The sequence below is a fragment of the Mus musculus genome, chromosome 6 (assembly GCF_000001635.26).
Source record: "Mus musculus strain C57BL/6J chromosome 6, GRCm38.p6 C57BL/6J".
NCBI lineage: Eukaryota > Metazoa > Chordata > Mammalia > Rodentia > Muridae > Mus > Mus musculus.
Genome location: NC_000072.6, coordinates 47,660,034 through 47,687,039, shown reverse-complemented (window position 1 = coordinate 47,687,039; position 27,006 = coordinate 47,660,034). Strand labels below are relative to the sequence as shown.

General features: G+C 55.3%; 5 protein-coding genes across 12 annotated transcripts in view; all 5 read right to left on the bottom strand.

Annotated features, from left to right (window-relative positions):
- The window catches only part of Gm40363 (predicted gene, 40363), a 55,983-nt gene extending 51,287 nt beyond the window's left edge, over positions 1–4,696 (bottom strand). Inside the window, exons 1-4 of one of the 2 annotated variants that reach the window (XM_017321856.2) lie at positions 3,818–4,696; positions 2,646–2,708; positions 1,252–1,696; positions 634–1,185 (exon numbers count right to left, since the gene is read on the bottom strand). In XM_017321856.2, the coding sequence (XP_017177345.1) occupies positions 792–1,185; positions 1,252–1,658 (801 nt within the window). In that variant the 5' untranslated portion in view covers positions 1,659–1,696; positions 2,646–2,708; positions 3,818–4,696 and the 3' untranslated portion in view covers positions 634–791. Of the gene's footprint in view, positions 1–633; positions 1,186–1,251; positions 1,697–2,645; positions 3,309–3,817 lie in introns of those variants that run through there. The other variant, XR_001785228.2, reaches the window with a different exon arrangement.
- Positions 4,697–4,948: 252 nt separating this feature from the next.
- Gm40364 (predicted gene, 40364) lies at positions 4,949–7,133 on the bottom strand. The gene is made up of 3 exons (XM_030255699.1): positions 6,971–7,133; positions 5,570–6,014; positions 4,949–5,500 (listed from the first exon to the last, which is right to left on the bottom strand). The coding sequence occupies exons 2-3, from the start codon at positions 5,974–5,976 to the stop codon at positions 5,107–5,109; spliced, it is 801 nt and encodes a 266-aa protein (XP_030111559.1). The 5' UTR covers positions 5,977–6,014; positions 6,971–7,133; the 3' UTR covers positions 4,949–5,106.
- Positions 7,134–8,242: 1,109 nt separating this feature from the next.
- Positions 8,243–11,458, bottom strand: Gm36327 (predicted gene, 36327). The gene is made up of 3 exons (XM_030255698.1): positions 11,296–11,458; positions 9,891–10,335; positions 8,243–9,818 (listed from the first exon to the last, which is right to left on the bottom strand). The coding sequence occupies exons 2-3, from the start codon at positions 10,295–10,297 to the stop codon at positions 9,425–9,427; spliced, it is 801 nt and encodes a 266-aa protein (XP_030111558.1). The 5' UTR covers positions 10,298–10,335; positions 11,296–11,458; the 3' UTR covers positions 8,243–9,424.
- A 511-nt stretch (positions 11,459–11,969) lies between these two features.
- On the bottom strand, positions 11,970–17,673 carry Gm40365 (predicted gene, 40365). 7 transcript variants are annotated; one of them, XM_017321851.2, is made up of 4 exons: positions 16,808–17,673; positions 15,626–15,688; positions 14,229–14,673; positions 12,574–14,159 (listed from the first exon to the last, which is right to left on the bottom strand). In XM_017321851.2, exons 3-4 carry the CDS (start codon positions 14,633–14,635, stop codon positions 13,751–13,753), a joined length of 816 nt encoding a protein of 271 aa, XP_017177340.1. In that variant the 5' UTR covers positions 14,636–14,673; positions 15,626–15,688; positions 16,808–17,673; the 3' UTR covers positions 12,574–13,750. The 7 variants fall into 7 exon arrangements, 5 of the variants coding, with proteins under 5 accessions (XP_017177340.1, XP_017177341.1, XP_017177342.1 ...); XM_017321852.2 differs by having other exon boundaries at positions 12,574–14,156; XM_017321853.2 differs by having other exon boundaries at positions 12,574–14,147.
- A 3,554-nt stretch (positions 17,674–21,227) lies between these two features.
- Gm40367 (predicted gene, 40367) lies at positions 21,228–24,448 on the bottom strand. Its single transcript, XM_030255697.1, has 3 exons — positions 24,286–24,448; positions 22,873–23,317; positions 21,228–22,800 (listed from the first exon to the last, which is right to left on the bottom strand). The coding sequence occupies exons 2-3, from the start codon at positions 23,277–23,279 to the stop codon at positions 22,407–22,409; spliced, it is 801 nt and encodes a 266-aa protein (XP_030111557.1). The 5' UTR covers positions 23,280–23,317; positions 24,286–24,448; the 3' UTR covers positions 21,228–22,406.
- Positions 24,449–27,006: the final 2,558 nt, after the last annotated feature.

Sequence of the window (27,006 nt, the reverse complement as noted above, 5' to 3'; positions counted from 1 at the left end):
GATCCAGGAAGTCAGGCCCAACGTTGAACGGATGCTCTCTGTGAGCATGAACTTGTCCCAGGCCTAATTTTCTTGCTCCTACGAGTACATGCTTGGAAGGCACGGAAGCTCATGTGCTCCTTCTCTCAACGATGCAGCTCTCTTGCTGTTCTATGAGGAAGGGGAACATTCTAGTCTTGATCCCGAAGTAGACTTTCTGTCGACTACCCTCAGTCTCCCCAAACCCCCGCCCCCCATGATTTAAATCCAACTCATTTCCCGAAAGGACTTAGACCAAACAGGAATTACAACTGATCATGAATTCATCTCAACAGCATTATCTCAAGAGGATTCCTCCTCAGGTCGATCCGCAAGCCTCTGGCCCATCAGAGCAGGGGTGGGGTGGGGTGGGGTGGGGTGGGGTGGGGTGGGGTGGGGGCATCACCCAGGAGGGCAATCACAGGAGGTTGCAGGCAGTGAGTGTCTTGCCTTGCCCAATCCCAGCACGCCAGGGCCATGAGGGATCTAGCAAAGAGAGGCAGGAGAAGGCAGACCCCTCAGGAGTAAGAAGCCATGCTGGGCCAAAGGTCCTGGGGCCCCCGCTTCTCCAGGGTACACCCAGCAGAGCGGAGCACAAGCTTGGGCCGGTGGACCGCTGGGGCGATTCCAGGAGGCTCACTTGCCCACTGCAGTTCTTCCTGCGAGGCTAACACGGGCAGTCCCAGTCCGCGTGGGCGTGGGGTCCCGAGTGTGGGGAACTGTGTGGGTCCAAGTGGAGGGCCTGGCTCCTGGCCCCGGAGACTTGGCTGTGGTCAGGGTGGTCTCGTGGCCCAAGGCCCAGGCCTTCCAGAAAGGGAAGAAAGAAAAGCAGAGCTGTGGGTGTTGGAGGAGCACCAGGTTGGAGCACGGGGTGCTCCCGCTGAGCCTCCGGGCTCGCTTGAGGAGTGGAGAACTGTCAGCGAGGCCTCGAGGTCCGGGAGGGCGGAGCGCGGGTGTAGACGAAGGGCCAGCAGGCGTTCGGAGTTTGCGGTTTTGGTCTTGCTCGCTCGCTCGCCAGCGAGGAAAGGCCAAGGTGGCCGAGCAAGGCGTCTTTCTGCCTTGCGGTGCGGGGTGGTGCGGGTGCTTCTTGTGAGCGTTTGCCGAGAGAGTTGTGTGGAAGGTGGGGGCCTGGAGGGCGACACGACTGGAGCAGGAGGAGGAGGAGGAAGAGGAGGAGGAGGAGGAGGAGGAGGAGGAGGAGGAGGAGGAGGAGGAGGAGGAGGAGGAGGAGGACCAGCTAGGAGCCGGTGCTCGTCGCTCGTCGCTCGTCGCTGATCGCTGGTCGCTGGTGGGCGATCAGGCGGCAAGAGTCGTCGGCACGTGGGGGTTCGGGTTCCGGGTTCGGGGTCGGCGGCGAGTGTCGGTTCCCGGCGCGACCGGCAGGTGTCGCCGTGGAACGGGAGTCCGGTGTGAGGCAGCCGGGAGGGAGGGAGGGAGGAAGGGAGGGAGTGAAGAGTGTTGGGCGGGCGTATTAGGGAGCGTAGCTGTTGGTGTTGTGGTTGTGTGTGCGGGCGTGCGGTGGGTGTGAGGTGAGGCTGCGCTGGTGGTGTGTGGGCAGTGTTCAGGTAGGAGTATGGGGGCGTGTCGGGTGTTGTGTCGTCATCGTTGGTACGGTTCAAGTAGGGCGTAGCAGCGCCCATTCGCCGCCGGTAGTGGTGGCGCACGCCGGTAGGATTTGCTGAAGGAGGCAGAGGCAGGAGGATCACGAGTTCGAGGCCAGCCTGGGCTACACATTTTTTTCACCCTCCGCTCCTCACCCTTTCCTCAACACACTTCTTACACACTCACCCCTGCGCTCCTCCTCTTCTTTGCACTCTTCAAAACACCCGAGGCCCAACACCCGACCCGGCACCACCACAACTCCACACGCCCACAACACACTTGCGTGCCTCACACCCTTGCCTCACGCGCTATCAACAGCCTCTGCCCACACCACCGGGACCTTCATGCTCTTCATGCCCTTCATGCCCTTCATGCCCCTTCACTCCCTTCTCCTTCTCCTTCTCCTCCTCCTCCTCCTCCTCCTCCTCCTCCTCCTCCTCCTCCTCCTCCTCCTCCTCCTCCTCCTCCTCCTCCTTCTCCTCTTCTCCTTCTCCTTCGCCTCACCTTGCCTCTCTTTGCTCCACCAACGAACACACGGAACACACACACACACACACACACACACACACACACACATGCACACACACAGAGCACAGTGTGCCTTCTCCTCGCAAAACATGCTCGCACTGGAATCCTTGGACAGCTCCCTTGCGCCTACTCTGGGCAAAAGGTCCACCAGGGAGGGCAGCGTCCCGACCACACCAATGCTCTCTTTGGCTCTGCCTGTCGCCCCCCTTGCCACAACACAACCACTCCTTTCGCCTCGCCTTTGCCGTTGGCCTTGGCCTTTGCTTCATTCGGGCTTCCATTTGTTCCATTCCAACACACACCTCGCCTCCTCACCTTTGTCTTTTAGCAAACTCTTTTCAGACCCTTGCCCCAGTTCTCTCCACCATATTTTTTGTTCTTACAGGAAGGAACGAAGGAACGAAGGAAGGAAGGAAGGAAGGAAGGAAGGAAGGAAGGAAGGAAGCTAACACTATCATTTGCAGGCCTACTACCAGGCAAAGGTCTTTTATCCTTACCTTGGCTGCCTTGCCTTGAACCATTGTCACATCAGCTACAGGTAGTTGGTAGAATGGCCAAGCCTGTTTACAAAAAAGCAAGACTAATAGGAGGAACAACACTATGAACTAACCAGTACCACCCCCACCCCCCAGAGCTGTGTTGCATATGTAACAGAGGATGGCCTAGTCAGCCATCAATGAGAGGAGAGGCCCTCGGTCTTGCAAAGATCATATGCCCCAGTACAGGGGAATGCCTGGGCCAGGAAGCAGGAGTGGGTGGGTTGGGGAGCAGGGCGGGGGCAGGGTATAGGGGACTTTTGGGATAGCATTTGAAATGTAAATGAAGTGAATATCTAGTAATAATAATAAAAAAGCAAGACTGGCAAAAGAGAGCCTGAGTCCTATTGAAGCATATTCCTCTATTGCCTCGCTGGGATCCTTACTCGGCGACCCCCGGTGCTTGCAGAGACTCTCCCAACCCACCATGCCCCACCCTCGCACCCCTCGACCCCAATCTCAACCCATCCAATACTCCACCACTCCACCGGAGACCCCCAGAACTCCCACCTCGGTGGGCCCAGTCAACTCTGTCCTTACAGTCTGCCAAGGCCAGCATGGACCCCACAGCCTTAACTGAGGAAGGCTGAGTGAGGAATTGGCAGGGTTGGGGGTGGTGTGGGCCTACTCGCCACTTTTCTCTAAGGGAATAAAGTTTCAGTTATTGGGGAAGGGGAGGCACTCCCTTTGACCGAGAGAGGGTTGCTGAATCCTGCAAAATGCAAAGAGTAAAGGGGAGAGGGGGAAAGCACACACAAACACACACAGACACCACACACACACACACACACACACACACACACACTGAGTGTAGAAAGCGGGAAACTCAAACAGCTTCACACATACACATAAGTTCAGACATTCACACAGACAGACAGACAGACAGACAGACAGACAGACAGACAGACAGACAGACATATCAGATGGATGGAGCAAGCTCCAATAAGCAGGCTCCAACCGTTTTACCCACACCCACATCTCCATATCCACATCTCCACATGTGCACATTTGGTGGATGGAAACGTGCTGGCGCCAAGAACATTGTTTGCTTGTTTGTTTGTTTGTTTGTTTGTTTTTTCTCTCAGCCTTTTTATACCACCCAAGACAGCACTCTCTGTGTGTAAGAAGATTACCTGGTAGCCACAGGTCACATATTCTCTAAAAGCCATCACCCCAGAAACATATTCTTCCAAAACCAGATTAAAATCATCCCACAAAAGGAAACTACACCAGGAGCCTTGATGACATAATTTTGTTTTGACATTCACGCCTAAGAAACTTTTCCCATCCTTCTTTCTCTCCACTAGATGGACTTAACTCTTGTCTTAACTGATGAACAAAGTTTAAGGCAATGGAGCCTAGGTTAGCAAGTGTTTTTTCTGTGCTTGACTGGTGACACTTTGTATTTAGCGGGAGACCGATCATCATCTGTTGTGCACCTTTCGTTTCGTTTCGTTTCGTTTCGTTTTGTTTTGTTTCGTTTTGAAGTCTTGTTGTTCAGGTAATCTGGGCAATCGCCTACCCTCTATTCTGACACTCGTAATAGAGCGATTTGCTGTTTATTCCTAGCCGTGTGTCTCTTCGAGGTGCACACCGAGCACTTATGGCCACAGGCTTAGATCACAAGATCCAGGAAGTCAGGCCCAACGTTGAACGGATGCTCTCTGTGAGCATGAACTTGTCCCAGGCCTAATTTTCTTGCTCCTACGAGTACATGCTTGGAAGGCACGGAAGCTCATGTGCTCCTTCTCTCAACGATGCAGCTCTCTTGCTGTTCTATGAGGAAGGGGAACATTCTAGTCTTGATCCCGAAGTAGACTTTCTGTCGACTACCCTCAGTCTCCCCAAACCCCCGCCCCCCATGATTTAAATCCAACTCATTTCCCGAAAGGACTTAGACCAAACAGGAATTACAACTGATCATGAATTCATCTCAACAGCATTATCTCAAGAGGATTCCTCCTCAGGTCGATCCGCAAGCCTCTGGCCCATCAGAGCAGGGGTGGGGTGGGGTGGGGTGGGGTGGGGTGGGGTGGGGTGGGGTGGGGGCATCACCCAGGAGGGCAATCACAGGAGGTTGCAGGCAGTGAGTGTCTTGCCTTGCCCAATCCCAGCACGCCAGGGCCATGAGGGATCTAGCAAAGAGAGGCAGGAGAAGGCAGACCCCTCAGGAGTAAGAAGCCATGCTGGGCCAAAGGTCCTGGGGCCCCCGCTTCTCCAGGGTACACCCAGCAGAGCGGAGCACAAGGCTGGGCCGGTGGACCGCTGGGGCGATTCCAGGAGGCTCACTTGCCCACTGCAGTTCTTCCTGCGAGGCTAACACGGGCAGTCCCAGTCCGCGTGGGCGTGGGATCCCGAGTGTGGGGAACTGTGTGGGTCCAAGTGGAGGGCCTGGCTCCTGGCCCCGGAGACTTGGCTGTGGTCAGGGTGGTCTCGTGGCCCAAGGCCCAGGCCTTCCAGAAAGGGAAGAAAGAAAAGCAGAGCTGTGGGTGTTGGAGGAGCACCAGGTTGGAGCACGGGGTGCTCCCGCTGAGCCTCCGGGCTCGCTTGAGGAGTGGAGAACTGTCAGCGAGGCCTCGAGGTCCGGGAGGGCGGAGCGCGGGTGTAGACGAAGGGCCAGCAGGCGTTCGGAGTTTGCGGTTTTGGTCTTGCTCGCTCGCTCGCCAGCGAGGAAAGGCCAAGGTGGCCGAGCAAGGCGTCTTTCTGCCTTGCGGTGCGGGGTGGTGCGGGTGCTTCTTGTGAGCGTTTGCCGAGAGAGTTGTGTGGAAGGTGGGGGCCTGGAGGGCGACACGACTGGAGCAGGAGGAGGAGGAGGAAGAGGAGGAGGAGGAGGAGGAGGAGGAGGAGGAGGAGGAGGAGGAGGAGGAGGAGGAGGAGGAGGAGGACCAGCTAGGAGCCGGTGCTCGTCGCTCGTCGCTCGTCGCTGATCGCTGGTCGCTGGTGGGCGATCAGGCGGCAAGAGTCGTCGGCACGTGGGGGTTCGGGTTCCGGGTTCGGGGTCGGCGGCGAGTGTCGGTTCCCGGCGCGACCGGCAGGTGTCGCCGTGGAACGGGAGTCCGGTGTGAGGCAGCCGGGAGGGAGGGAGGGAGGAAGGGAGGGAGTGAAGAGTGTTGGGCGGGCGTATTAGGGAGCGTAGCTGTTGGTGTTGTGGTTGTGTGTGCGGGCGTGCGGTGGGTGTGAGGTGAGGCTGCGCTGGTGGTGTGTGGGCAGTGTTCAGGTAGGAGTATGGGGGCGTGTCGGGTGTTGTGTCGTCATCGTTGGTACGGTTCAAGTAGGGCGTAGCAGCGCCCATTCGCCGCCGGTAGTGGTGGCGCACGCCGGTAGGATTTGCTGAAGGAGGCAGAGGCAGGAGGATCACGAGTTCGAGGCCAGCCTGGGCTACACATTTTTTTCACCCTCCGCTCCTCACCCTTTCCTCAACACACTTCTTACACACTCACCCCTGCGCTCCTCCTCTTCTTTGCACTCTTCAAAACACCCGAGGCCCAACACCCGACCCGGCACCACCACAACTCCACACGCCCACAACACACTTGCGTGCCTCACACCCTTGCCTCACGCGCTATCAACAGCCTCTGCCCACACCACCGGGACCTTCATGCTCTTCATGCCCTTCATGCCCTTCATGCCCCTTCACTCCCTTCTCCTTCTCCTTCTCCTCCTCCTCCTCCTCCTCCTCCTCCTCCTCCTCCTCCTCCTCCTCCTCCTCCTCCTCCTCCTCCTCCTCCTCCTTCTCCTCTTCTCCTTCTCCTTCGCCTCACCTTGCCTCTCTTTGCTCCACCAACGAACACACGGAACACACACACACACACACACACACACACACACACACATGCACACACACAGAGCACAGTGTGCCTTCTCCTCGCAAAACATGCTCGCACTGGAATCCTTGGACAGCTCCCTTGCGCCTACTCTGGGCAAAAGGTCCACCAGGGAGGGCAGCGTCCCGACCACACCAATGCTCTCTTTGGCTCTGCCTGTCGCCCCCCTTGCCACAACACAACCACTCCTTTCGCCTCGCCTTTGCCGTTGGCCTTGGCCTTTGCTTCATTCGGGCTTCCATTTGTTCCATTCCAACACACACCTCGCCTCCTCACCTTTGTCTTTTAGCAAACTCTTTTCAGACCCTTGCCCCAGTTCTCTCCACCATATTTTTTGTTCTTACAGGAAGGAACGAAGGAACGAAGGAAGGAAGGAAGGAAGGAAGGAAGGAAGGAAGGAAGGAAGGAAGCTAACACTATCATTTGCAGGCCTACTACCAGGCAAAGGTCTTTTATCCTTACCTTGGCTGCCTTGCCTTGAACCATTGTCACATCAGCTACAGGTAGTTGGTAGAATGGCCAAGCCTGTTTACAAAAAAGCAAGACTAATAGGAGGAACAACACTATGAACTAACCAGTACCACCCCCACCCCCCAGAGCTGTGTTGCATATGTAACAGAGGATGGCCTAGTCAGCCATCAATGAGAGGAGAGGCCCTCGGTCTTGCAAAGATCATATGCCCCAGTACAGGGGAATGCCTGGGCCAGGAAGCAGGAGTGGGTGGGTTGGGGAGCAGGGCGGGGGCAGGGTATAGGGGACTTTTGGGATAGCATTTGAAATGTAAATGAAGTGAATATCTAGTAATAATAATAAAAAAGCAAGACTGGCAAAAGAGAGCCTGAGTCCTATTGAAGCATATTCCTCTATTGCCTCGCTGGGATCCTTACTCGGCGACCCCCGGTGCTTGCAGAGACTCTCCCAACCCACCATGCCCCACCCTCGCACCCCTCGACCCCAATCTCAACCCATCCAATACTCCACCACTCCACCGGAGACCCCCAGAACTCCCACCTCGGTGGGCCCAGTCAACTCTGTCCTTACAGTCTGCCAAGGCCAGCATGGACCCCACAGCCTTAACTGAGGAAGGCTGAGTGAGGAATTGGCAGGGTTGGGGGTGGTGTGGGCCTACTCGCCACTTTTCTCTAAGGGAATAAAGTTTCAGTTATTGGGGAAGGGGAGGCACTCCCTTTGACCGAGAGAGGGTTGCTGAATCCTGCAAAATGCAAAGAGTAAAGGGGAGAGGGGGAAAGCACACACAAACACACACAGACACCACACACACACACACACACACACACACACACACACACACTGAGTGTAGAAAGCGGGAAACTCAAACAGCTTCACACATACACATAAGTTCAGACATTCACACAGACAGACAGACAGACAGACAGACAGACAGACAGACAGACATATCAGATGGATGGAGCAAGCTCCAATAAGCAGGCTCCAACCGTTTTACCCACACCCACATCTCCATATCCACATCTCCACATGTGCACATTTGGTGGATGGAAACGTGCTGGCGCCAAGAACATTGTTTGCTTGTTTGTTTGTTTGTTTGTTTGTTTTTTCTCTCAGCCTTTTTATACCACCCAAGACAGCACTCTCTGTGTGTAAGAAGATTACCTGGTAGCCACAGGTCACATATTCTCTAAAAGCCATCACCCCAGAAACATATTCTTCCAAAACCAGATTAAAATCATCCCACAAAAGGAAACTACACCAGGAGCCTTGATGACATAATTTTGTTTTGACATTCACGCCTAAGAAACTTTTCCCATCCTTCTTTCTCTCCACTAGATGGACTTAACTCTTGTCTTAACTGATGAACAAAGTTTAAGGCAATGGAGCCTAGGTTAGCAAGTGTTTTTTCTGTGCTTGACTGGTGACACTTTGTATTTAGCGGGAGACCGATCATCATCTGTTGTGCACCTTTCGTTTCGTTTCGTTTCGTTTCGTTTTGTTTTGTTTCGTTTTGAAGTCTTGTTGTTCAGGTAATCTGGGCAATCGCCTACCCTCTATTCTGACACTCGTAATAGAGCGATTTGCTGTTTATTCCTAGCCGTGTGTCTCTTCGAGGTGCACACCGAGCACTTATGGCCACAGGCTTAGATCACAAGATCCAGGAAGTCAGGCCCAACGTTGAACGGATGCTCTCTGTGAGCATGAACTTGTCCCAGGCCTAATTTTCTTGCTCCTACGAGTACATGCTTGGAAGGCACGGAAGCTCATGTGCTCCTTCTCTCAACGATGCAGCTCTCTTGCTGTTCTATGAGGAAGGGGAACATTCTAGTCTTGATCCCGAAGTAGACTTTCTGTCGACTACCCTCAGTCTCCCCAAACCCCCGCCCCCCATGATTTAAATCCAACTCATTTCCCGAAAGGACTTAGACCAAACAGGAATTACAACTGATCATGAATTCATCTCAACAGCATTATCTCAAGAGGATTCCTCCTCAGGTCGATCCGCAAGCCTCTGGCCCATCAGAGCAGGGGTGGGGTGGGGTGGGGTGGGGTGGGGTGGGGTGGGGTGGGGGCATCACCCAGGAGGGCAATCACAGGAGGTTGCAGGCAGTGAGTGTCTTGCCTTGCCCAATCCCAGCACGCCAGGGCCATGAGGGATCTAGCAAAGAGAGGCAGGAGAAGGCAGACCCCTCAGGAGTAAGAAGCCATGCTGGGCCAAAGGTCCTGGGGCCCCCGCTTCTCCAGGGTACACCCAGCAGAGCGGAGCACAAGGCTGGGCCGGTGGACCGCTGGGGCGATTCCAGGAGGCTCACTTGCCCACTGCAGTTCTTCCTGCGAGGCTAACACGGGCAGTCCCAGTCCGCGTGGGCGTGGGATCCCGAGTGTGGGGAACTGTGTGGGTCCAAGTGGAGGGCCTGGCTCCTGGCCCCGGAGACTTGGCTGTGGTCAGGGTGGTCTCGTGGCCCAAGGCCCAGGCCTTCCAGAAAGGGAAGAAAGAAAAGCAGAGCTGTGGGTGTTGGAGGAGCACCAGGTTGGAGCACGGGGTGCTCCCGCTGAGCCTCCGGGCTCGCTTGAGGAGTGGAGAACTGTCAGCGAGGCCTCGAGGTCCGGGAGGGCGGAGCGCGGGTGTAGACGAAGGGCCAGCAGGCGTTCGGAGTTTGCGGTTTTGGTCTTGCTCGCTCGCTCGCCAGCGAGGAATGGCCAAGGTGGCCGAGCAAGGCGTCTTTCTGCCTTGCGGTGCGGGGTGGTGCGGGTGCTTCTTGTGAGCGTTTGCCGAGAGAGTTGTGTGGAAGGTGGGGGCCTGGAGGGCGACACGACTGGAGCAGGAGGAGGAGGAGGAAGAGGAGGAGGAGGAGGAGGAGGAGGAGGAGGAGGAGGAGGAGGAGGAGGAGGAGGAGGAGGAGGAGGAGGACCAGCTAGGAGCCGGTGCTCGTCGCTCGTCGCTCGTCGCTGATCGCTGGTCGCTGGTGGGCGATCAGGCGGCAAGAGTCGTCGGCACGTGGGGGTTCGGGTTCCGGGTTCGGGGTCGGCGGCGAGTGTCGGTTCCCGGCGCGACCGGCAGGTGTCGCCGTGGCACGGGAGTCCGGTGTGAGGCAGCCGGGAGGGAGGGAGGGAGGAAGGGAGGGAGTGAAGAGTGTTGGGCGGGCGTATTAGGGAGCGTAGCTGTTGGTGTTGTGGTTGTGTGTGCGGGCGTGCGGTGGGTGTGAGGTGAGGCTGCGCTGGTGGTGTGTGGGCAGTGTTCAGGTAGGAGTATGGGGGCGTGTCGGGTGTTGTGTCGTCATCGTTGGTACGGTTCAAGTAGGGCGTAGCAGCGCCCATTCGCCGCCGGTAGTGGTGGCGCACGCCGGTAGGATTTGCTGAAGGAGGCAGAGGCAGGAGGATCACGAGTTCGAGGCCAGCCTGGGCTACACATTTTTTTCACCCTCCGCTCCTCACCCTTTCCTCAACACACTTCTTACACACTCACCCCTGCGCTCCTCCTCTTCTTTGCACTCTTCAAAACACCCGAGGCCCAACACCCGACCCGGCACCACCACAACTCCACACGCCCACAACACACTTGCGTGCCTCACACCCTTGCCTCACGCGCTATCAACAGCCTCTGCCCACACCACCGGGACCTTCATGCTCTTCATGCCCTTCATGCCCTTCATGCCCCTTCACTCCCTTCTCCTTCTCCTTCTCCTTCTCCTTCTCCTCCTCCTCCTCCTCCTCCTCCTCCTCCTCCTCCTCCTCCTCCTCCTCCTCCTCTTCTCCTTCTCCTTCGCCTCACCTTGCCTCTCTTTGCTCCACCAACGAACACACGGAACACACACACACACACACACACACACACACACACACACATGCACACACACAGAGCACAGTGTGCCTTCTCCTCGCAAAACATGCTCGCACTGGAATCCTTGGACAGCTCCCTTGCGCCTACTCTGGGCAAAAGGTCCACCAGGGAGGGCAGCGTCCCGACCACACCAATGCTCTCTTTGGCTCTGCCTGTCGCCCCCCTTGCCACAACACAACCACTCCTTTCGCCTCGCCTTTGCCGTTGGCCTTGGCCTTTGCTTCATTCGGGCTTCCATTTGTTCCATTCCAACACACACCTCGCCTCCTCACCTTTGTCTTTTAGCAAACTCTTTTCAGACCCTTGCCCCAGTTCTTCTCCACCATATTTTTTGTTCTTACAGGAAGGAACGAAGGAACGAAGGAACGAAGGAAGGAAGGAAGGAAGGAAGGAAGGAAGGAAGGAAGGAAGGAAGGAAGGAAGCTAACACTATCATTTGCAGGCCTACTACCAGGCAAAGGTCTTTTATCCTTACCTTGGCTGCCTTGCCTTGAACCATTGTCACATCAGCTACAGGTAGTTGGTAGAATGGCCAAGCCTGTTTACAAAAAAGCAAGACTAATAGGAGGAACAACACTATGAACTAACCAGTACCACCCCCACCCCCCAGAGCTGTGTTGCATATGTAACAGAGGATGGCCTAGTCAGCCATCAATGAGAGGAGAGGCCCTCGGTCTTGCAAAGATCATATGCCCCAGTACAGGGGAATGCCTGGGCCAGGAAGCAGGAGTGGGTGGGTTGGGGAGCAGGGCGGGGGCAGGGTATAGGGGACTTTTGGGATAGCATTTGAAATGTAAATGAAGTGAATATCTAGTAATAATAATAAAAAAGCAAGACTGGCAAAAGAGAGCCTGAGTCCTATTGAAGCATATTCCTCTATTGCCTCGCTGGGATCCTTACTCGGCGACCCCCGGTGCTTGCAGAGACTCTCCCAACCCACCATGCCCCACCCTCGCACCCCTCGACCCCAATCTCAACCCATCCAATACTCCACCACTCCACCGGAGACCCCCAGAACTCCCACCTCGGTGGGCCCAGTCAACTCTGTCCTTACAGTCTGCCAAGGCCAGCATGGACCCCACAGCCTTAACTGAGGAAGGCTGAGTGAGGAATTGGCAGGGTTGGGGGTGGGGTGGGCCTACTCGCCACTTTTCTCTAAGGGAATAAAGTTTCAGTTATTGGGGAAGGGGAGGCACTCCCTTTGACCGAGAGAGGGTTGCTGAATCCTGCAAAATGCAAAGAGTAAAGGGGAGAGGGGGAAAGCACACACAAACACACACAGACACCACACACACACACACACACACACACACACACACACACACACTGAGTGTAGAAAGCAGGAAACTCAAACAGCTTCACACATACACATAAGTTCAGACATTCACACAGACAGACAGACAGACAGACAGACAGACAGACAGACAGACAGACATATCAGATGGATGGAGCAAGCTCCAATAAGCAGGCTCCAACCGTTTTACCCACACCCACATCTCCATATCCACATCTCCACATGTGCACATTTGGTGGATGGAAACGTGCTGGCGCCAAGAACATTGTTTGCTTGTTTGTTTGTTTGTTTGTTTGTTTTTTCTCTCAGCCTTTTTATACCACCCAAGACAGCACTCTCTGTGTGTAAGAAGATTACCTGGTAGCCACAGGTCACATATTCTCTAAAAGCCATCACCCCAGAAACATATTCTTCCAAAACCAGATTAAAATCATCCCACAAAAGGAAACTACACCAGGAGCCTTGATGACATAATTTTGTTTTGACATTCACGCCTAAGAAACTTTTCCCATCCTTCTTTCTCTCCACTAGATGGACTTAACTCTTGTCTTAACTGATGAACAAAGTTTAAGGCAATGGAGCCTAGGTTAGCAAGTGTTTTTTCTGTGCTTGACTGGTGACACTTTGTATTTAGCGGGAGACCGATCATCATCTGTTGTGCACCTTTCGTTTCGTTTCGTTTCGTTTCGTTTTGTTTTGTTTCGTTTTGAAGTCTTGTTGTTCAGGTAATCTGGGCAATCGCCTACCCTCTATTCTGACACTCGTAATAGAGCGATTTGCTGTTTATTCCTAGCCGTGTGTCTCTTCGAGGTGCACACCGAGCACTTATGGCCACAGGCTTAGATCACAAGATCCAGGAAGTCAGGCCCAACGTTGAACGGATGCTCTCTGTGAGCATGAACTTGTCCCAGGCCTAATTTTCTTGCTCCTACGAGTACATGCTTGGAAGGCACGGAAGCTCATGTGCTCCTTCTCTCAACGATGCAGCTCTCTTGCTGTTCTATGAGGAAGGGGAACATTCTAGTCTTGATCCCGAAGTAGACTTTCTGTCGACTACCCTCAGTCTCCCCAAACCCCCGCCCCCCATGATTTAAATCCAACTCATTTCCCGAAAGGACTTAGACCAAACAGGAATTACAACTGATCATGAATTCATCTCAACAGCATTATCTCAAGAGGATTCCTCCTCAGGTCGATCCGCAAGCCTCTGGCCCATCAGAGCAGGGGTGGGGTGGGGTGGGGTGGGGTGGGGTGGGGTGGGGGCATCACCCAGGAGGGCAATCACAGGAGGTTGCAGGCAGTGAGTGTCTTGCCTTGCCCAATCCCAGCACGCCAGGGCCATGAGGGATCTAGCAAAGAGAGGCAGGAGAAGGCAGACCCCTCAGGAGTAAGAAGCCATGCTGGGCCAAAGGTCCTGGGGCCCCCGCTTCTCCAGGGTACACCCAGCAGAGCGGAGCACAAGCTTGGGCCGGTGGACCGCTGGGGCGATTCCAGGAGGCTCACTTGCCCACTGCAGTTCTTCCTGCGAGGCTAACACGGGCAGTCCCAGTCCGCGTGGGCGTGGGGTCCCGAGTGTGGGGAACTGTGTGGGTCCAAGTGGAGGGCCTGGCTCCTGGCCCCGGAGACTTGGCTGTGGTCAGGGTGGTCTCGTGGCCCAAGGCCCAGGCCTTCCAGAAAGGGAAGAAAGAAAAGCAGAGCTGTGGGTGTTGGAGGAGCACCAGGTTGGAGCACGGGGTGCTCCCGCTGAGCCTCCGGGCTCGCTTGAGGAGTGGAGAACTGTCAGCGAGGCCTCGAGGTCCGGGAGGGCGGAGCGCGGGTGTAGACGAAGGGCCAGCAGGCGTTCGGAGTTTGCGGTTTTGGTCTTGCTCGCTCGCTCGCCAGCGAGGAAAGGCCAAGGTGGCCGAGCAAGGCGTCTTTCTGCCTTGCGGTGCGGGGTGGTGCGGATGCTTCTTGTGAGCGTTTGCCGAGAGAGTTGTGTGGAAGGTGGGGGCCTGGAGGGCGACACGACTGGAGCAGGAGGAGGAGGAGGAGGAGGAGGAGGAGGAGGAGGAGGAGGAGGAGGAGGAGGAGGAGGAGGAGGAGGAGGAGGAGGAGGAGGAGGAGGAGGAGGAGGACCAGCTAGGAGCCGGTGCTCGTCGCTCGTCGCTCGTCGCTGATCGCTGGTCGCTGGTGGGCGATCAGGCGGCAAGAGTCGTCGGCACGTGGGGGTTCGGGTTCCGGGTTCGGGGTCGGCGGCGAGTGTCGGTTCCCGGCGCGACCGGCAGGTGTCGCCGTGGCACGGGAGTCCGGTGTGAGGCAGCCGGGAGGGAGGGAGGGAGGAAGGGAGGGAGTGAAGAGTGTTGGGCGGGCGTATTAGGGAGCGTAGCTGTTGGTGTTGTGGTTGTGTGTGCGGGCGTGCGGTGGGTGTGAGGTGAGGCTGCGCTGGTGGTGTGTGGGCAGTGTTCAGGTAGGAGTATGGGGGCGTGTCGGGTGTTGTGTCGTCATCGTTGGTACGGTTCAAGTAGGGCGTAGCAGCGCCCATTCGCCGCCGGTAGTGGTGGCGCACGCCGGTAGGATTTGCTGAAGGAGGCAGAGGCAGGAGGATCACGAGTTCGAGGCCAGCCTGGGCTACACATTTTTTTCACCCTCCGCTCCTCACCCTTTCCTCAACACACTTCTTACACACTCACCCCTGCGCTCCTCCTCTTCTTTGCACTCTTCAAAACACCCGAGGCCCAACACCCGACCCGGCACCACCACAACTCCACACGCCCACAACACACTTGCGTGCCTCACACCCTTGCCTCACGCGCTATCAACAGCCTCTGCCCACACCACCGGGACCTTCATGCTCTTCATGCCCTTCATGCCCTTCATGCCCCTTCACTCCCTTCTCCTTCTCCTTCTCCTTCTCCTTCTCCTCCTCCTCCTCCTCCTCCTCCTCCTCCTCCACCTCCTCCTCCTTCTCCTCTTCTCCTTCTCCTTCGCCTCACCTTGCCTCTCTTTGCTCCACCAACGAACACACGGAACACACACACACACACACACACACACACACACACACACACACACACACACACACATGCACACACACAGAGCACAGTGTGCCTTCTCCTCGCAAAACATGCTCGCACTGGAATCCTTGGACAGCTCCCTTGCGCCTACTCTGGGCAAAAGGTCCACCAGGGAGGGCAGCGTCCCGACCACACCAATGCTCTCTTTGGCTCTGCCTGTCGCCCCCCTTGCCACAACACAACCACTCCTTTCGCCTCGCCTTTGCCGTTGGCCTTGGCCTTTGCTTCATTCGGGCTTCCATTTGTTCCATTCCAACACACACCTCGCCTCCTCACCTTTGTCTTTTAGCAAACTCTTTTCAGACCCTTGCCCCAGTTCTCTCCACCATATTTTTTGTTCTTACAGGAAGGAACGAAGGAACGAAGGAAGGAAGGAAGGAAGGAAGGAAGGAAGGAAGGAAGGAAGCTAACACTATCATTTGCAGGCCTACTACCAGGCAAAGGTCTTTTATCCTTACCTTGGCTGCCTTGCCTTGAACCATTGTCACATCAGCTACAGGTAGTTGGTAGAATGGCCAAGCCTGTTTACAAAAAAGCAAGACTAATAGGAGGAACAACACTATGAACTAACCAGTACCACCCCCACCCCCCAGAGCTGTGTTGCATATGTAACAGAGGATGGCCTAGTCAGCCATCAATGAGAGGAGAGGCCCTCGGTCTTGCAAAGATCATATGCCCCAGTACAGGGGAATGCCTGGGCCAGGAAGCAGGAGTGGGTGGGTTGGGGAGCAGGGCGGGGGCAGGGTATAGGGGACTTTTGGGATAGCATTTGAAATGTAAATGAAGTGAATATCTAGTAATAATAATAAAAAAGCAAGACTGGCAAAAGAGAGCCTGAGTCCTATTGAAGCATATTCCTCTATTGCCTCGCTGGGATCCTTACTCGGCGACCCCCGGTGCTTGTAGAGACTCTCCCAACCCACCATGCCCCACCCTCGCACCCCTCGACCCCAATCTCAACCCATCCAATACTCCACCACTCCACCGGAGACCCCCAGAACTCCCACCTCGGTGGGCCCAGTCAACTCTGTCCTTACAGTCTGCCAAGGCCAGCATGGACCCCACAGCCTTAACTGAGGAAGGCTGAGTGAGGAATTGGCAGGGTTGGGGGTGGGGTGGGCCTACTCGCCACTTTTCTCTAAGGGAATAAAGTTTCAGTTATTGGGGAAGGGGAGGCACTCCCTTTGACCGAGAGAGGGTTGCTGAATCCTGCAAAATGCAAAGAGTAAAGGGGAGAGGGGGAAAGCACACACAAACACACACAGACACCACACACACACACACACACACACACACACACACACACACACACACACTGAGTGTAGAAAGCAGGAAACTCAAACAGCTTCACACATACACATAAGTTCAGACATTCACACAGACAGACAGACAGACAGACAGACAGACAGACAGACAGACAGACATATCAGATGGATGGAGCAAGCTCCAATAAGCAGGCTCCAACCGTTTTACCCACACCCACATCTCCATATCCACATCTCCACATGTGCACATTTGGTGGATGGAAACGTGCTGGCGCCAAGAACATTGTTTGCTTGTTTGTTTGTTTGTTTGTTTGTTTTTTCTCTCAGCCTTTTTATACCACCCAAGACAGCACTCTCTGTGTGTAAGAAGATTACCTGGTAGCCACAGGTCACATATTCTCTAAAAGCCATCACCCCAGAAACATATTCTTCCAAAACCAGATTAAAATCATCCCACAAAAGGAAACTACACCAGGAGCCTTGATGACATAATTTTGTTTTGACATTCACGCCTAAGAAACTTTTCCCATCCTTCTTTCTCTCCACTAGATGGACTTAACTCTTGTCTTAACTGATGAACAAAGTTTAAGGCAATGGAGCCTAGGTTAGCAAGTGTTTTTTCTGTGCTTGACTGGTGACACTTTGTATTTAGCGGGAGACCGATCATCATCTGTTGTGCACCTTTCGTTTCGTTTCGTTTTGTTTCGTTTTGAAGTCGTGTTGTTCAGGTAATCTGGGCAATCGCCTACCCTCTATTCTGACACTCGTAATAGAGCGATTTGCTGTTTATTCCTAGCCGTGTGTCTCTTCGAGGTGCACACCGAGCACTTATGGCCACAGGCTTAGATCACAAGATCCAGGAAGTCAGGCCCAACGTTGAACGGATGCTCTCTGTGAGCATGAACTTGTCCCAGGCCTAATTTTCTTGCTCCTACGAGTACATTTTTTGAAGGCACGGAAGCTCATGTGCTCCTTCTCTCAACGATGCAGCTCTCTTGCTGTTCTATGAGGAAGGGGAACATTCTAGTCTTGATCCCGAAGTAGACTTTCTGTCGACTACCCTCAGTCTCCCCAAACCCCCGCCCCCCATGATTTAAATCCAACTCATTTCCCGAAAGGACTTAGACCAAACAGGAATTACAACTGATCATGAATTCATCTCAACAGCATTATCTCAAGAGGATTCCTCCTCAGGTCGATCCGCAAGCCTCTGGCCCATCAGAGCAGGGGTGGGGTGGGGTGGGGTGGGGTGGGGTGGGGTGGGGTGGGGGCATCACCCAGGAGGGCAATCACAGGAGGTTGCAGGCAGTGAGTGTCTTGCCTTGCCCAATCCCAGCACGCCAGGGCCATGAGGGATCTAGCAAAGAGAGGCAGGAGAAGGCAGACCCCTCAGGAGTAAGAAGCCATGCTGGGCCAAAGGTCCTGGGGCCCCCGTTTCTCCAGGGTACACCCAGCAGAGCGGAGCACAAGGCTGGGCCGGTGGACCGCTGGGGCGATTCCAGGAGGCTCACTTGCCCACTGCAGTTCTTCCTGCGAGGCTAACACGGGCAGTCCCAGTCCGCGTGGGCGTGGGATCCCGAGTGTGGGGAACTGTGTGGGTCCAAGTGGAGGGCCTGGCTCCTGGCCCCGGAGACTTGGCTGTGGTCAGGGTGGTCTCGTGGCCCAAGGCCCAGGCCTTCCAGAAAGGGAAGAAAGAAAAGCAGAGCTGTGGGTGTTGGAGGAGCACCAGGTTGGAGCACGGGGTGCTCCCGCTGAGCCTCCGGGCTCGCTTGAGGAGTGGAGAACTGTCAGCGAGGCCTCGAGGTCCGGGAGGGCGGAGCGCGGGTGTAGACGAAGGGCCAGCAGGCGTTCGGAGTTTGCGGTTTTGGTCTTGCTCGCTCGCTCGCCAGCGAGGAATGGCCAAGGTGGCCGAGCAAGGCGTCTTTCTGCCTTGCGGTGCGGGGTGGTGCGGGTGCTTCTTGTGAGCGTTTGCCGAGAGAGTTGTGTGGAAGGTGGGGGCCTGGAGGGCGACACGACTGGAGCAGGAGGAGGAGGAGGAAGAGGAGGAGGAGGAGGAGGAGGAGGAGGAGGAGGTGGTGGTGGAGGAGGAGGAGGAGGAGGAGGACCAGCTAGGAGCCGGTGCTCGTCGCTCGTCGCTCGTCGCTGATCGCTGGTCGCTGGTGGGCGATCAGGCGGCAAGAGTCGTCGGCACGTGGGGGTTCGGGTTCCGGGTTCGGGGTCGGCGGCGAGTGTCGGTTCCCGGCGCGACCGGCAGGTGTCGCCGTGGAACGGGAGTCCGGTGTGAGGCAGCCGGGAGGGAGGGAGGGAGGAAGGGAGGGAGTGAAGAGTGTTGGGCGGGCGTATTAGGGAGCGTAGCTGTTGGTGTTGTGGTTGTGTGTGCGGGCGTGCGGTGGGTGTGAGGTGAGGCTGCGCTGGTGGTGTGTGGGCAGTGTTCAGGTAGGAGTATGGGGGCGTGTCGGGTGTTGTGTCGTCATCGTTGGTACGGTTCAAGTAGGGCGTAGCAGCGCCCATTCGCCGCCGGTAGTGGTGGCGCACGCCGGTAGGATTTGCTGAAGGAGGCAGAGGCAGGAGGATCACGAGTTCGAGGCCAGCCTGGGCTACACATTTTTTTCACCCTCCGCTCCTCACCCTTTCCTCAACACACTTCTTACACACTCACCCCTGCGCTCCTCCTCTTCTTTGCACTCTTCAAAACACCCGAGGCCCAACACCCGACCCGGCACCACCACAACTCCACACGCCCACAACACACTTGCGTGCCTCACACCCTTGCCTCACGCGCTATCAACAGCCTCTGCCCACACCACCGGGACCTTCATGCTCTTCATGCCCTTCATGCCCTTCATGCCCCTTCACTCCCTTCTCCTTCTCCTTCTCCTTCTCCTTCTCCTCCTCCTCCTCCTCCTCCTCCTCCTCCTCCTCCTCCTCCTCCTCCTCCTCCTCCTCTTCTCCTTCTCCTTCGCCTCACCTTGCCTCTCTTTGCTCCACCAACGAACACACGGAACACACACACACACACACACACACACACACACACACACATGCACACACACAGAGCACAGTGTGCCTTCTCCTCGCAAAACATGCTCGCACTGGAATCCTTGGACAGCTCCCTTGCGCCTACTCTGGGCAAAAGGTCCACCAGGGAGGGCAGCGTCCCGACCACACCAATGCTCTCTTTGGCTCTGCCTGTCGCCCCCCTTGCCACAACACAACCACTCCTTTCGCCTCGCCTTTGCCGTTGGCCTTGGCCTTTGCTTCATTCGGGCTTCCATTTGTTCCATTCCAACACACACCTCGCCTCCTCACCTTTGTCTTTTAGCAAACTCTTTTCAGACCCTTGCCCCAGTTCTTCTCCACCATATTTTTTGTTCTTACAGGAAGGAACGAAGGAACGAAGGAACGAAGGAAGGAAGGAAGGAAGGAAGGAAGGAAGGAAGGAAGGAAGGAAGGAAGCTAACACTATCATTTGCAGGCCTACTACCAGGCAAAGGTCTTTTATCCTTACCTTGGCTGCCTTGCCTTGAACCATTGTCACATCAGCTACAGGTAGTTGGTAGAATGGCCAAGCCTGTTTACAAAAAAGCAAGACTAATAGGAGGAACAACACTATGAACTAACCAGTACCACCCCCACCCCCCAGAGCTGTGTTGCATATGTAACAGAGGATGGCCTAGTCAGCCATCAATGAGAGGAGAGGCCCTCGGTCTTGCAAAGATCATATGCCCCAGTACAGGGGAATGCCTGGGCCAGGAAGCAGGAGTGGGTGGGTTGGGGAGCAGGGCGGGGGCAGGGTATAGGGGACTTTTGGGATAGCATTTGAAATGTAAATGAAGTGAATATCTAGTAATAATAATAAAAAAGCAAGACTGGCAAAAGAGAGCCTGAGTCCTATTGAAGCATATTCCTCTATTGCCTCGCTGGGATCCTTACTCGGCGACCCCCGGTGCTTGCAGAGACTCTCCCAACCCACCATGCCCCACCCTCGCACCCCTCGACCCCAATCTCAACCCATCCAATACTCCACCACTCCACCGGAGACCCCCAGAACTCCCACCTCGGTGGGCCCAGTCAACTCTGTCCTTACAGTCTGCCAAGGCCAGCATGGACCCCACAGCCTTAACTGAGGAAGGCTGAGTGAGGAATTGGCAGGGTTGGGGGTGGTGTGGGCCTACTCGCCACTTTTCTCTAAGGGAATAAAGTTTCAGTTATTGGGGAAGGGGAGGCACTCCCTTTGACCGAGAGAGGGTTGCTGAATCCTGCAAAATGCAAAGAGTAAAGGGGAGAGGGGGAAAGCACACACAAACACACACAGACACCACACACACACACACACACACACACACACACACACACACACACACACACACTGAGTGTAGAAAGCGGGAAACTCAAACAGCTTCACACATACACATAAGTTCAGACATTCACACAGACAGACAGACAGACAGACAGACAGACAGACAGACAGACATATCAGATGGATGGAGCAAGCTCCAATAAGCAGGCTCCAACCGTTTTACCCACACCCACATCTCCATATCCACATCTCCACATGTGCACATTTGGTGGATGGAAACGTGCTGGCGCCAAGAACATTGTTTGCTTGTTTGTTTGTTTGTTTGTTTGTTTTTTCTCTCAGCCTTTTTATACCACCCAAGACAGCACTCTCTGTGTGTAAGAAGATTACCTGGTAGCCACAGGTCACATATTCTCTAAAAGCCATCACCCCAGAAACATATTCTTCCAAAACCAGATTAAAATCATCCCACAAAAGGAAACTACACCAGGAGCCTTGATGACATAATTTTGTTTTGACATTCACGCCTAAGAAACTTTTCCCATCCTTCTTTCTCTCCACTAGATGGACTTAACTCTTGTCTTAACTGATGAACAAAGTTTAAGGCAATGGAGCCTAGGTTAGCAAGTGTTTTTTCTGTGCTTGACTGGTGACACTTTGTATTTAGCGGGAGACCGATCATCATCTGTTGTGCACCTTTCGTTTCGTTTCGTTTCGTTTCGTTTTGTTTTGTTTCGTTTTGAAGTCTTGTTGTTCAGGTAATCTGGGCAATCGCCTACCCTCTATTCTGACACTCGTAATAGAGCGATTTGCTGTTTATTCCTAGCCGTGTGTCTCTTCGAGGTGCACACCGAGCACTTATGGCCACAGGCTTAGATCACAAGATCCAGGAAGTCAGGCCCAACGTTGAACGGATGCTCTCTGTGAGCATGAACTTGTCCCAGGCCTAATTTTCTTGCTCCTACGAGTACATGCTTGGAAGGCACGGAAGCTCATGTGCTCCTTCTCTCAACGATGCAGCTCTCTTGCTGTTCTATGAGGAAGGGGAACATTCTAGTCTTGATCCCGAAGTAGACTTTCTGTCGACTACCCTCAGTCTCCCCAAACCCCCGCCCCCCATGATTTAAATCCAACTCATTTCCCGAAAGGACTTAGACCAAACAGGAATTACAACTGATCATGAATTCATCTCAACAGCATTATCTCAAGAGGATTCCTCCTCAGGTCGATCCGCAAGCCTCTGGCCCATCAGAGCAGGGGTGGGGTGGGGTGGGGTGGGGTGGGGTGGGGTGGGGTGGGGGCATCACCCAGGAGGGCAATCACAGGAGGTTGCAGGCAGTGAGTGTCTTGCCTTGCCCAATCCCAGCACGCCAGGGCCATGAGGGATCTAGCAAAGAGAGGCAGGAGAAGGCAGACCCCTCAGGAGTAAGAAGCCATGCTGGGCCAAAGGTCCTGGGGCCCCCGCTTCTCCAGGGTACACCCAGCAGAGCGGAGCACAAGGCTGGGCCGGTGGACCGCTGGGGCGATTCCAGGAGGCTCACTTGCCCACTGCAGTTCTTCCTGCGAGGCTAACACGGGCAGTCCCAGTCCGCGTGGGCGTGGGATCCCGAGTGTGGGGAACTGTGTGGGTCCAAGTGGAGGGCCTGGCTCCTGGCCCCGGAGACTTGGCTGTGGTCAGGGTGGTCTCGTGGCCCAAGGCCCAGGCCTTCCAGAAAGGGAAGAAAGAAAAGCAGAGCTGTGGGTGTTGGAGGAGCACCAGGTTGGAGCACGGGGTGCTCCCGCTGAGCCTCCGGGCTCGCTTGAGGAGTGGAGAACTGTCAGCGAGGCCTCGAGGTCCGGGAGGGCGGAGCGCGGGTGTAGACGAAGGGCCAGCAGGCGTTCGGAGTTTGCGGTTTTGGTCTTGCTCGCTCGCTCGCCAGCGAGGAAAGGCCAAGGTGGCCGAGCAAGGCGTCTTTCTGCCTTGCGGTGCGGGGTGGTGCGGGTGCTTCTTGTGAGCGTTTGCCGAGAGAGTTGTGTGGAAGGTGGGGGCCTGGAGGGCGACACGACTGGAGCAGGAGGAGGAGGAGGAAGAGGAGGAGGAGGAGGAGGAGGAGGAGGAGGAGGAGGAGGAGGAGGAGGAGGAGGAGGAGGAGGAGGAGGACCAGCTAGGAGCCGGTGCTCGTCGCTCGTCGCTCGTCGCTGATCGCTGGTCGCTGGTGGGCGATCAGGCGGCAAGAGTCGTCGGCACGTGGGGGTTCGGGTTCCGGGTTCGGGGTCGGCGGCGAGTGTCGGTTCCCGGCGCGACCGGCAGGTGTCGCCGTGGCACGGGAGTCCGGTGTGAGGCAGCCGGGAGGGAGGGAGGGAGGAAGGGAGGGAGTGAAGAGTGTTGGGCGGGCGTATTAGGGAGCGTAGCTGTTGGTGTTGTGGTTGTGTGTGCGGGCGTGCGGTGGGTGTGAGGTGAGGCTGCGCTGGTGGTGTGTGGGCAGTGTTCAGGTAGGAGTATGGGGGCGTGTCGGGTGTTGTGTCGTCATCGTTGGTACGGTTCAAGTAGGGCGTAGCAGCGCCCATTCGCCGCCGGTAGTGGTGGCGCACGCCGGTAGGATTTGCTGAAGGAGGCAGAGGCAGGAGGATCACGAGTTCGAGGCCAGCCTGGGCTACACATTTTTTTCACCCTCCGCTCCTCACCCTTTCCTCAACACACTTCTTACACACTCACCCCTGCGCTCCTCCTCTTCTTTGCACTCTTCAAAACACCCGAGGCCCAACACCCGACCCGGCACCACCACAACTCCACACGCCCACAACACACTTGCGTGCCTCACACCCTTGCCTCACGCGCTATCAACAGCCTCTGCCCACACCACCGGGACCTTCATGCTCTTCATGCCCTTCATGCCCTTCATGCCCCTTCACTCCCTTCTCCTTCTCCTTCTCCTCCTCCTCCTCCTCCTCCTCCTCCTCCTCCTCCTCCTCCTCCTCCTCCTCCTCCTCCTCCTCCTCCTCCTCCTTCTCCTCTTCTCCTTCTCCTTCGCCTCACCTTGCCTCTCTTTGCTCCACCAACGAACACACGGAACACACACACACACACACACACACACACACACACACACACACACATGCACACACACAGAGCACAGTGTGCCTTCTCCTCGCAAAACATGCTCGCACTGGAATCCTTGGACAGCTCCCTTGCGCCTACTCTGGGCAAAAGGTCCACCAGGGAGGGCAGCGTCCCGACCACACCAATGCTCTCTTTGGCTCTGCCTGTCGCCCCCCTTGCCACAACACAACCACTCCTTTCGCCTCGCCTTTGCCGTTGGCCTTGGCCTTTGCTTCATTCGGGCTTCCATTTGTTCCATTCCAACACACACCTCGCCTCCTCACCTTTGTCTTTTAGCAAACTCTTTTCAGACCCTTGCCCCAGTTCTCTCCACCATATTTTTTGTTCTTACAGGAAGGAACGAAGGAACGAAGGAAGGAAGGAAGGAAGGAAGGAAGGAAGGAAGGAAGGAAGGAAGGAAGCTAACACTATCATTTGCAGGCCTACTACCAGGCAAAGGTCTTTTATCCTTACCTTGGCTGCCTTGCCTTGAACCATTGTCACATCAGCTACAGGTAGTTGGTAGAATGGCCAAGCCTGTTTACAAAAAAGCAAGACTAATAGGAGGAACAACACTATGAACTAACCAGTACCACCCCCACCCCCCAGAGCTGTGTTGCATATGTAACAGAGGATGGCCTAGTCAGCCATCAATGAGAGGAGAGGCCCTCGGTCTTGCAAAGATCATATGCCCCAGTACAGGGGAATGCCTGGGCCAGGAAGCAGGAGTGGGTGGGTTGGGGAGCAGGGCGGGGGCAGGGTATAGGGGACTTTTGGGATAGCATTTGAAATGTAAATGAAGTGAATATCTAGTAATAATAATAAAAAAGCAAGACTGGCAAAAGAGAGCCTGAGTCCTATTGAAGCATATTCCTCTATTGCCTCGCTGGGATCCTTACTCGGCGACCCCCGGTGCTTGCAGAGACTCTCCCAACCCACCATGCCCCACCCTCGCACCCCTCGACCCCAATCTCAACCCATCCAATACTCCACCACTCCACCGGAGACCCCCAGAACTCCCACCTCGGTGGGCCCAGTCAACTCTGTCCTTACAGTCTGCCAAGGCCAGCATGGACCCCACAGCCTTAACTGAGGAAGGCTGAGTGAGGAATTGGCAGGGTTGGGGGTGGGGTGGGCCTACTCGCCACTTTTCTCTAAGGGAATAAAGTTTCAGTTATTGGGGAAGGGGAGGCACTCCCTTTGACCGAGAGAGGGTTGCTGAATCCTGCAAAATGCAAAGAGTAAAGGGGAGAGGGGGAAAGCACACACAAACACACACAGACACCACACACACACACACACACACACACACACACACACACACACACACACACACACACACACTGAGTGTAGAAAGCGGGAAACTCAAACAGCTTCACACATACACATAAGTTCAGACATTCACACAGACAGACAGACAGACAGACAGACAGACAGACAGACAGACAGACAGACATATCAGATGGATGGAGCAAGCTCCAATAAGCAGGCTCCAACCGTTTTACCCACACCCACATCTCCATATCCACATCTCCACATGTGCACATTTGGTGGATGGAAACGTGCTGGCGCCAAGAACATTGTTTGCTTGTTTGTTTGTTTGTTTGTTTGTTTTTTCTCTCAGCCTTTTTATACCACCCAAGACAGCACTCTCTGTGTGTAAGAAGATTACCTGGTAGCCACAGGTCACATATTCTCTAAAAGCCATCACCCCAGAAACATATTCTTCCAAAACCAGATTAAAATCATCCCACAAAAGGAAACTACACCAGGAGCCTTGATGACATAATTTTGTTTTGACATTCACGCCTAAGAAACTTTTCCCATCCTTCTTTCTCTCCACTAGATGGACTTAACTCTTGTCTTAACTGATGAACAAAGTTTAAGGCAATGGAGCCTAGGTTAGCAAGTGTTTTTTCTGTGCTTGACTGGTGACACTTTGTATTTAGCGGGAGACCGATCATCATCTGTTGTGCACCTTTCGTTTCGTTTCGTTTCGTTTCGTTTTGTTTTGTTTCGTTTTGAAGTCTTGTTGTTCAGGTAATCTGGGCAATCGCCTACCCTCTATTCTGACACTCGTAATAGAGCGATTTGCTGTTTATTCCTAGCCGTGTGTCTCTTCGAGGTGCACACCGAGCACTTATGGCCACAGGCTTAGATCACAAGATCCAGGAAGTCAGGCCCAACGTTGAACGGATGCTCTCTGTGAGCATGAACTTGTCCCAGGCCTAATTTTCTTGCTCCTACGAGTACATGCTTGGAAGGCACGGAAGCTCATGTGCTCCTTCTCTCAACGATGCAGCTCTCTTGCTGTTCTATGAGGAAGGGGAACATTCTAGTCTTGATCCCGAAGTAGACTTTCTGTCGACTACCCTCAGTCTCCCCAAACCCCCGCCCCCCATGATTTAAATCCAACTCATTTCCCGAAAGGACTTAGACCAAACAGGAATTACAACTGATCATGAATTCATCTCAACAGCATTATCTCAAGAGGATTCCTCCTCAGGTCGATCCGCAAGCCTCTGGCCCATCAGAGCAGGGGTGGGGTGGGGTGGGGTGGGGTGGGGTGGGGTGGGGTGGGGGCATCACCCAGGAGGGCAATCACAGGAGGTTGCAGGCAGTGAGTGTCTTGCCTTGCCCAATCCCAGCACGCCAGGGCCATGAGGGATCTAGCAAAGAGAGGCAGGAGAAGGCAGACCCCTCAGGAGTAAGAAGCCATGCTGGGCCAAAGGTCCTGGGGCCCCCGCTTCTCCAGGGTACACCCAGCAGAGCGGAGCACAAGGCTGGGCCGGTGGACCGCTGGGGCGATTCCAGGAGGCTCACTTGCCCACTGCAGTTCTTCCTGCGAGGCTAACACGGGCAGTCCCAGTCCGCGTGGGCGTGGGATCCCGAGTGTGGGGAACTGTGTGGGTCCAAGTGGAGGGCCTGGCTCCTGGCCCCGGAGACTTGGCTGTGGTCAGGGTGGTCTCGTGGCCCAAGGCCCAGGCCTTCCAGAAAGGGAAGAAAGAAAAGCAGAGCTGTGGGTGTTGGAGGAGCACCAGGTTGGAGCACGGGGTGCTCCCGCTGAGCCTCCGGGCTCGCTTGAGGAGTGGAGAACTGTCAGCGAGGCCTCGAGGTCCGGGAGGGCGGAGCGCGGGTGTAGACGAAGGGCCAGCAGGCGTTCGGAGTTTGCGGTTTTGGTCTTGCTCGCTCGCT